Below are 9,712 nucleotides of genomic sequence, written 5' to 3'. Positions count from 1 at the left end.
ATCTTAGTAACTGTACGGAAATAATTAAAAATAAAAGTAGAAATATAAATTAGTATAACTTTAGTGATTTATAATAAATCTAAAAAAAAGTAACAAACAAGAACAAAAAAAATATCTTTAAACATAAATAAAACATTCTGTAGCTGATGGGATTGTTTCCGTGCAATATCTTTCACATACTCACTCACTTAATAAAAAATCTGTTAATATTTTAGCCATATTTATATATACAGTTGCGAAACTGCAACACTAACATCAATATAATTTTTTTCCGACTGTTTACATTTTCTAGTGTTTCTTGTAGAATTTCTTAAATAGAAAAAAAAGTTTACCAAAAAAAGCTATAGAATATACCATAGTTATATTTCTGTGATTGCTAACTTAGACAGATCTTAGTAAAATGACGATCTTAAAAAAGATGGCGGGTCAGAAGAACAACACTAGCAGCTGATACAGAGCAGTGAAAGAAATATAAATAAAAGAAAATAAAAGTTAGGTAGATTTTAGTAGATAAGAAAGAAAATGAATGAGTTATGAGTATCTAAAACACATTTTCCAAACTTTTTAAATCCTATTTTCAATACTAGAGAAATATTAATTATTTTTATAGAATAATCTAAGTCAATCTTTAATTTTTTGGCAAATAAAACAAAATTATTAAGTAAATTAATTTATTTATAGCATGACATCAGAAAATAATAATAGAAATGTTTGTAGAAAAACAATTTACGAGTTTCATATAGAACAATAGAACAATATGAATTGCATAATGAAACCCTTAAGCTTAATTTATATTTAATATAAATAAGAAAACTAATAAATTAAATTCAATAAAAATAAGCAATAAAACGGAAAATTCAAACACAAAACATGTCGTGGGTTTGTCAATTTCTTTGACAAATTCCCATACATACATTAGTTATAAAACTAACACTATAACCAAACCAGCGTAAGGATGGGATGCATGGGTGCAACCGTTGATTGAGGGTTATTCAGTCAACGGTGCAACTAAGCATTAACAAAACCAATTTACTCGCAAGTATTTAACGAAACATTTTGGCGAATCTATTTTATTGGACGGACAATTTAAAAAAGTTCTATTAGAACTCATGCTGTAAAAATAGCCACTTAGTTATCCTTGGCTTTACACATCATATTATATTTGCCGTTTACCACATCCAAATCGCCATTTTCTTCTTGTCGTATATATGTTCTTCAGTTAGATCTCTTTTTCCATTGCTGTTTTTATTTGTCAGTTTCGCTGGAATTTATGACGTCCTCTTTTACTCCTTCTATTTGGTTTTCATTTCCAAGTTCTCTGCGGTATTTTTGTCTCGTCCATTCTTCGCATACCAGAGTAATTTTCGTTTTTCTATTTCGTCATTTAAGTGTTAATCTGCAGCTTCTTTTACAAAGCATCATTATTCTGTTTTATGTTCTTTAATTTATGTCCTCCATGTCTCTGAGCCATACAGTGAGCAGCTTTTCATTATTGTCTTAAATATTTGGATAGTAGCAAAGATACGTTTCTAAAGCCCCTTTGACATACCACCATGTTTGATTTTTCTTCGTCATCGTAATCTATACGCTCAATCCTGTCATATGAAGTATTGCACGGTTCTGTATATTAAGTCGTTTAGGCACTAAAAGCTTAAGGTTGTTGGAACTTTGATTGATCTCCAACAATTGTTCTTGAGAAAGCTTATTAAATTCCTTTCCCCGTGCGTGTACAGTACCAAATATTTTAGGACCATGGACTGTACAAGAGTTTCCTTCGATATAGATAAGCAGACTTCACGGCGATGGTTCAGTATGTGTTTGGTTTTATAGGGGTTTGTACTTAGAGAAAAATAAGCGTAATTAATCGATACTACACATTTAATAACGAGAAAATATTTACAAAGGCACTATTACTAAATAAAGAGTTCGCTTTAATAAATTGTTCATTTTTATACCGGCGTTTTAGGGGCGCGCGACTATATAGAAAACTAAATGCACTTTTTCACCGCACTTTTGACAGTCTGTCAAATACAGTCTGTCACATAAGATAAAATTCAACATTTGTGGAAACGAAAAATAAACTGAAATTAATATAAAATGTTGTTTTTACAACATACTCGCCCCCGTTGAAGCGCTGGCTTTAACACAAATAAACAGATTATATTATGCCAAGAGAGCATGCGGAAGAAAAAATACATTACAATTATCATCTTATACTAACTTAAATTAAATCGTCATTGGGTAGAGGACACAATTTTGTAATAGAGCGCTTGAAGACTCCATCTTTAGTTTTCACCGAGGCAATTCTTACTCTCCCATCTTTTCCGGGAAAGACCTCAATAACTCTTGCTAGTACCCAATGAAGAGGAGGAGTGTTGTCTTCAATCAGCAACACGAGATCGTTAGGTTCTAGGTTTTTATGAGGGAGAAACCATTTAGGGCGATTTTGAAGTCTATTCAAATAGTCGATAGATCATTTTTTCCAAAACACTTGTTGGAGTTTGGACAAATGTTGCCATAAATTCAATCTGTTTTCAGGAATGTGGATCACATCTTTTTCAGGAAAGGACGTAAGAGATTGTCCAATCAAGAAGTGTCCAGGAGTAAGATACGTAAAATCGGAGGGGTCATTTGAAAGGGAGCAAAGAGGCCGGGAGTTGAGCACAGCTTCAATTTGACCGAGAACTGTAGTGAATTCTTCGAACCTAAGCTTAACATTGCCAAGGAGCCTACGCATATGATGCTTTGCGCTCTTTATAGCACTTTCCCAAATACCACCATGGTGAGGGGCTCGAGGAACTATAGTTTTCCAGCGAATATGAGATGAGGCCAAAAATTCCTTAATAGAACGAGAGCTTTCCTTTTCCTTGAAAAACTTATAGAGTTCAAACAGCTGGTTGCGAGCACCAAGAAAGTTCGTGGCGTTGTCACTGAATATTGTTTGAGGGAGGCCTCTACGGCTAATAAAGCGTTTTAGAGCGAGAAGAAACGTCTCCGTAGAGAGGCCGAAAACGACTTCAATATGAACAGCTCGAGTCGACAAGCAAACGAAAAGAGCAATATACGATTTTAAAAAAGGAGCCTTACGAAGGTTGGAAGACTTTATCTGAAAGGGGCCGCCAAAATCTAATCCGACGTGGGCGAACACTCGAGAGGAGTTTAAACGTTCTTTTGGTAGATCTGCCATGATCTGGGTAGCGGGTTTGGCACGAAACTTAAAACAAACCATACATTGGTGAGTGACCTTCTTGACTTCTCGTAGTCCATTTAAAGGCCAATATTTGAGACGAATTTGTGACAAAGTATTTTGAGGACCTGAGTGACAGAGTCTGACATGTTCTCTGTGGAGGATGAGACGAACTACACGATTTTTTGAGGGGAGGAGAAGAGGGTATCTTTGATCAAAGGTAACGTCTGAGTTTCTGAGGCGACCTCCCACCCGGAGCATTTAATTCTCATCCAAAAAGGGATTTAGGGGTAAAAGACACTTATTAGATAGAGTTTTACCTTTCTTAAGCTCAGAAATCTCACTCGAGAAGTTGGAATACTGAAGCATCTTAATAATCTTAAGTTCAGCGTTTTGAAGTTCGCTGACTTCAAGGGTATTAGTTAACTTGCGAGAAAGCGGTTTAGCATTATTAGCAAATCTAAACATATAGGCTAAAGTTCTTACAAACTTTGAAAAATTGGAGAACCTATCAGAAAGTGAGGTGAAGAAATCTATTTGATCATTTCGAGCGTGGAGAATGATTTTCCTTTCTTCAGGCAACTTGGAAATATACCCCTTTGGGTTGTATTTCAATAAATCCAACCGAAGTTGATTTAAAAATGAAGGACCATGAAACCATAAGGACGAATTTATTAATTCAGAGGGTAGCATTCCTCGGGAGAGTATGTCGGCAGGATTCTCTTTGGATCGTACGTGCCTCCAGTGAGCATTAGGAGAATTATCTAAAATTTGTGCAACCCTATTTGCTACAAATTGGGTCCAACGAGAAGGATGTGAACGAAGCCAAGCGAGAACAATTTCTGAATCCGACCACATATTTATAGAGTCTAATTGAGATAACTTTTCTTTAACAATATTAGCAATCTTTGCTGTGAGTTTACTACACAATAGAGCACCCATGAGTTCCAATCTTGGAAGGGTCAAGGGTTTTAACGGAGCAACGCGACTCTTAGATGCTAGAAGGGAACAAAACACCTGTTCTGATTTATAGGTCACACGTAAGTAGATACAAGCTCCATAAGCCTTTAAACTTGCATCTGAGAATGAGTCAATCTCAACACCAGTGATTTCTTGACTTAAAAAGAGACATCTAGGTGTACTTAAGTCCTTAAAATGAGAGAGACTGCTAATAAAACTTAGCCATTCATGTAACGTATCTGCGTCAATGGTATCGTTCCAACTGATTTTGGAAATCCAAATCTTTTGCATTATAAGCTTAGCGACAACTGTAACGGGATTAATAAGACCTTGAGGATCAAATATTTGGGCAATCATTGACAGTACTTCTCTCTTAGTGTATGAGTTCTTTAGGGTGAAATCTGGAAGAGAGATTGAAAACGTGTCAAGAACAGGATTCCAGCATAAACCTAAAACCTTATTAGAGCAATTATCTGGAGCTATGACATAAGAAGAGTTTGAAGAGAGAGAAGAAATGTTTTTTAGAAACGAGTCCGAGTTAGAACACCATTTATGTAGAGAAATACATGCTGTTCCAAGTAAACTAGTTAATTCCTTGTGAGCTTTGAGGAGAGTTTGCTCATCATTAGCACCGTAGAGAATGTCATCAATATAACAATTATTTTGAAGAGCGTCACTGGCCAGGGGATATTCAGTTTGATGAGTATTTGCCAGTTCCATTAAACAGCGAGTACTCTGAAAACTGGCGCTTTTAGTTCCATATGTAACTGTTTGCAATTCCAGGCACTCAATATCTTTTTCCGGGGAGTCACGCCAAAGTATGTTTAACAGAAAGGTTTGATCAGGATTGATTTTAACCTGTCTGTACATCTTTTGTATATCAGTTGTGAAAACAAAGGAATATAATCGAAAGAGTAGCAAAATATCAAAAAGTTCCGGTTGAAGAGTGGGACCTTTGAGTAGGATATCATTTAACGAGTAACTACTAGAGCTTTTCATCGAACCATCGAAAACAACCCTAAGTTTTGTTGTTAAGGATTCTTCCTTTACTACACAGTGATGCGGGAGAAAATATTTATTTTCTAAATTTTCATTAGTAAGAGAGAGAGGGACTATTCTAGCATGTTCGAGAAAAAGATTTTCACTAATGAACGACTTATATTGAGCGTATGTATTTTCATTTTTTAAGAGCCTATTTTCTAAATTAATAAATCTCTTTAAAGCTACTTTAAAAGATTCACCTAATTTTTTATGCACATTTTCGCGGTAGGTTTACTTGAAAACGACCCGAAGGTAAAATACAAGTGGTTTTATTAAATATTTGTTCAGCCAATTCCTCATCGGGGGTTAATTTACTAACGTGGGGAACTTCTTCAATTTCGAAAAATTGTTGTATCAATTTATCTAAATTATTCTCTTCGGATTCGGACTGAACAAAGAGAGAAACATTTGACTGAGAAATAGCCAAGTTTGAACTCCGATGAAAGACATGAGGGGGAATAGTACCAAAAATAACATAACCTAAGTGGGTATTCTGAAGAATGGAAAGATTCTTTCCTAAACGAATGAATCCATCAGTCAATAATTCGCTATAGATGTCACCAGCTAGAAGCAGATCAATTTTACCGGGAACAGAGTACGAGGGATCTGCAAGAGTGAGATTAGGTGGAACATTTATTTTGCTTCTATCTAGGGTAGCTTTAGGAAGCCTACAGGTTATACTATCAAGTACAGCAAAAGAAGTTTTGAAACTTCTATCCTTCACATTATAGGGAAAAAATTCTATGTTAATCATTTGATTTGACATTGAGGTGTTTTCGGATATGGTTGATATCTGTAACTGTTTAAAATAAGGGGTGAGGTTTAACTTCTCAACCAAATCACGAGAAATGAACGAATGTTGACTCCCATTATCTAGGAGCGCCCTGGCATGCATAGGTCTGCCATCTTTAGAATACACTGTCACTAAAGCGGTAGCCAACAATACATCAGTTTTAACTGATAAAGCAGAGAGAGAAGTGGCTGTATGAGAATCTGCAGTATTTTGTACTTCTAAAGGAGGTTTGAACGAACTGGTAGAAGCTTCGTTTTGGGCATGAGCATTATAAGAGGGCGGAGTAGATGTGTAAGCAACACGACTGGAAGAGCCTTGAGAATGTTTGGGAGCTTGAGCGTTGCGATCAATAGAGAAATATTGCCTATTCGTGTTCCTAGAGGAAGAGACATTTTCAGAGGTACTATGCAAGAGCGAGTGATGTCTTTTCTTACATATACTACATGAGCGTGAAGAGTTGCAATCTTGAGAAAAATGTTTATTACCCAAACAATTCCAACAAAGTTTCTTACCTTTTACAAAATTAAATCTTTCCTGTAAAGAGAGACATTTAAAATCATTACACTGATAAATTTTATGAGAATTACTTTTACAACATATACAATTAGTATCCGAAAACGAGTTTGTTTGTAAATTAACTGATGAAAACAAAGATGTTTTTAATTGAGGTTTATTAAATTTTTTATCATTATCAGAAACGTTTAATTTTTCTTGTATATCACATTTTTTCTCGAGAAAACTAAAAAACTGTGAGAGAGTAGGTAAAGCCTTTGAATCTATTTCATACTCAAATGACCTATGCGTCGCGAAATCTAATTTTTGTAAAAATACTTCGATCAATAGTAAATCCCAATGTTCGATAGGTACAGACATATTTTTAAGAGCAAGTAAAGTTTGTTTACAAAGAGTTAAAAATTCTCGTAATGATTTTGCGTTACTTTTAGCTAAAGATGGAGCCTTTAACAATTTTTGGATGTGTAAACTAATCACACGTGATTTATTTTCGTATCTATTCTTAAGCGTGTCCAAAGCGATCCGGAAATTTTCTTCTACAACTTCTATATTTTCTATCAAATGTAAAGGTTCATTTTTTAAGAAAGATTTCAGATATATAAATTTTTGCACATTGTTTAGCTCTACATTATTGATTATTAGCGTTTCAAATAGCTGATAAAACGCGTTCCAATCGGCGAAGTTTCCTGAGAATACCTGCATCGTAATTTCCGTCAACCTAACCTTAGCAGTGGCTACAGTTGGTGGAGTATCGTTTGAGATGAGCGAGTGGGAGGGTAACTTTAAAGCTTCCATCTTATGCTGCAGTCCAGCTAGTGTAGAAAAGTATTTTTCCTCCATCAGTACCCTGTCTTCTGTTTCAGAATCGGTTTCATCGATTTCTTCAATCTGATCCATCACGTCTTCATATTTCAGATAACATGTTTTCAATTCGGTGTGTCTGAGTTGAAACTGGAGACCGTCAGTTTCTGCATCTGCGTTTTCTAGTAACCAGTTCGCTATTCTGGTAATCTTGGCCTTCAGTGGTTTTCTCTTCTTCTTGAGATCTTCCATTTTGACTTTAACAAAAGGTACTACTCCAAAAACAAATGCCTAAGGCCGTGCAAACACCGAATTCTTTAGAGAAATTAATGTTTATATTATATACTAATATCTGTATCACACGGCGAAAATAGAGTCAATAATGTTTATATTATAATAACCTGTCGAGCACACAACGAGAATAGAGTCAATAATGTTTATATCATATAATAACATGTGTAGCACACGGCGAGAGAGTTTATAGTTTATTAAAACGCGATAAATGTCTTAAATTACACTGAGAGTTTACTTTTCAATTAAATTTTTCGCACACGCGGTAAATGTCTACAAATGTCTACTAATAAATTTTTTAAAGAGATAGTCTTTTTGAAAAGCGGTTCACTTTGTGCATAAGCGAAATTATAATATGGAAAAATCTCACCCAATTTGTCCAGTAGTTTACAGTAACAGGCACAAACACCAGATAAAATTCACTTCTGTCCTTTTGTTTTAGAGTTTATCGCGACACATTAGTCTTTTCGAGGGTCTTTTAATCACATTTATATAAATATGCAAATCTAAGAGTAAAGTACAAACAACGCGATCACCAAACACAAAATCCGGCTCGAAGGACCAAAAATAATGTTGGAACTTTGATTGATCTCCAACAATTGTTCTTGAGAAAGCTTATTAAATTCCTTTCCCCGTGCGTGTACAGTACCAAATATTTTAGGACCATGGACTGTACAAGAGTTTCCTTCGATATAGATAAGCAGACTTCACGGCGATGGTTCAGTATGTGTTTGGTTTTATAGGGGTTTGTACTTAGAGAAAAATAAGCGTACTTAATCGATACTACACATTTAATAACGAGAAAATATTTACAAAGGCACTATTACTAAATAAAGAGTTCGCTTTAATAAATTGTTCATTTTTATACCGGCGTTTTAGGGGTGCGCGACTATATAGAAAACTAAATGCACTTTTTCACCGCACTTTTGACAGTCTGTCAAATACAGTCTGTCACATAAGATAAAATTCAACATTTGTGGAAACGAAAAATAAACTGAAATTAATATAAAATGTTGTTTTTACAACAAAGGTCTTTTTGACAATTCACCCTTTGACCCCAACCTTTTATCTTTACTTTTTGAGCTACCCTCTTTCTAGCCCCTCATACGTCACAATCTAATCAGCCGTTCTCGAGCTGAACGACGTCAGAGTGGAAGTAAAGGGGGTTAGCCCAACCGCCGCAACTTCCACTATAATTTTCACAAATGAACCCAACTCCACTTCTATTGCCCAAAGAAAACTTTTTTTATTCTTTGTCTTGACTTCAACAATGTGCGTATTGTGCAGGGAGCGATGTAGCTTAATTAATTATAACGCAAAAGTCGTCCCAATTTCAAAGCAATAAATAAGGGATAGAAAAATTTTTCGAGCAAATATTTTTATTCCTAGATAAAAATATAATCGACAAAAAAGAGAATTTATTTAGATATATATATATATATATACAGTAAAACCTCCGTTAACCGAAATAATTGGGGGGGAGGCCGTTTCGGATAACAAGAATTTCGGTTAAAAATAACATTGTTTTTTATAATATTCTTGATCAAAGTATTGGTATTAAAAAATACTATTAGTTGATTTCGTAATGTTTTCTAATAAGTAAATCCAAAATAAAGTAATAAAATTAAGAAAAATGAACAAGTTTAACATGCTTTTTTTTAAAGAAATCTGCTATTTTTTTGCGTTTTCGTTTGACAACGATGTTTCTCTCTCCCTCCATCGTTAATTTGCAGAACGTCATGAGTTTGCCTCATTCGATTGATCGACGAAACGTAAAGCAATCTGAAAAGGACAAAACTTTATGTAATGACAACAAAAATTAAGAATCTAGTCGTGTCCCTAACTAATTAGGCCTACTGTATAAAATTCTTTCCTCTAAAGCATTGAAAATCTCGTCGACGGTCTTGTGCTGCCTGTTGTCTCTTGGGTCGTCATCTGATATGCTCAGGTTGTCTTGATAAAGAACCATATCAATGATGTCCTGGTCGATGAATTCACGTTCTGAGTCATCAGCTGCTAACCAGTCACGTATCTCTTCTTAGTTAATTTCGTCATGTCCCGGCAAATTTTTAATGAAAGGTTTAATTTCTTCTGTCGTTTTCTTACCATTTTCTTCTTCAGGATTG

At 34.9% G+C, this 9,712-nt stretch overlaps 3 protein-coding genes across 3 annotated transcripts; all 3 read right to left on the bottom strand.

Moving 5' to 3' along the window:
• Nucleotides 1-2,473: 2,473 nt before the first annotated feature.
• On the bottom strand, nucleotides 2,474-3,187 carry LOC140442409 (uncharacterized). Its single transcript, XM_072533482.1, has one exon. The coding sequence runs from the start codon at nucleotides 3,185-3,187 to the stop codon at nucleotides 2,474-2,476; it is 714 nt and encodes a 237-aa protein (XP_072389583.1).
• A 261-nt stretch (nucleotides 3,188-3,448) lies between these two features.
• LOC140442407 (uncharacterized) lies at nucleotides 3,449-5,017 on the bottom strand. The gene has a single exon (XM_072533481.1). It carries the CDS (start codon nucleotides 5,015-5,017, stop codon nucleotides 3,449-3,451), a length of 1,569 nt encoding a protein of 522 aa, XP_072389582.1.
• A 379-nt stretch (nucleotides 5,018-5,396) lies between these two features.
• Nucleotides 5,397-7,547, bottom strand: LOC140442406 (uncharacterized). Its single transcript, XM_072533480.1, has 2 exons — nucleotides 6,813-7,547; nucleotides 5,397-6,515 (listed from the first exon to the last, which is right to left on the bottom strand). Exons 1-2 carry the CDS (start codon nucleotides 7,545-7,547, stop codon nucleotides 5,397-5,399), a joined length of 1,854 nt encoding a protein of 617 aa, XP_072389581.1.
• Nucleotides 7,548-9,712: the final 2,165 nt, after the last annotated feature.

Source organism: Diabrotica undecimpunctata, chromosome 5 (assembly GCF_040954645.1).
Source record: "Diabrotica undecimpunctata isolate CICGRU chromosome 5, icDiaUnde3, whole genome shotgun sequence".
NCBI classification, from domain to species: Eukaryota; Metazoa; Arthropoda; class Insecta; order Coleoptera; family Chrysomelidae; genus Diabrotica; species Diabrotica undecimpunctata.
Note: the sequence above shows the minus strand (reverse complement) of the source record. Positions and strands in the feature narration are given on the sequence as shown.

Coding starts and splice junctions, on each gene's coding strand:
- LOC140442409 (XM_072533482.1), bottom strand. CDS start 3,187: ATGGCAGATCTACCAAAAGAACGTTTAAACTCCTCTCGAGTGTTCGCC.
- LOC140442407 (XM_072533481.1), bottom strand. CDS start 5,017: ATGTACAGACAGGTTAAAATCAATCCTGATCAAACCTTTCTGTTAAAC.
- LOC140442406 (XM_072533480.1), bottom strand. CDS start 7,547: ATGGAAGATCTCAAGAAGAAGAGAAAACCACTGAAGGCCAAGATTACC. Junction 6,516..6,812: donor GGGATTTACTATTGATCGAA/GTATTTTTACAA, acceptor CTCTCTTTACAG/GAAAGATTTAATTTTGTAAA.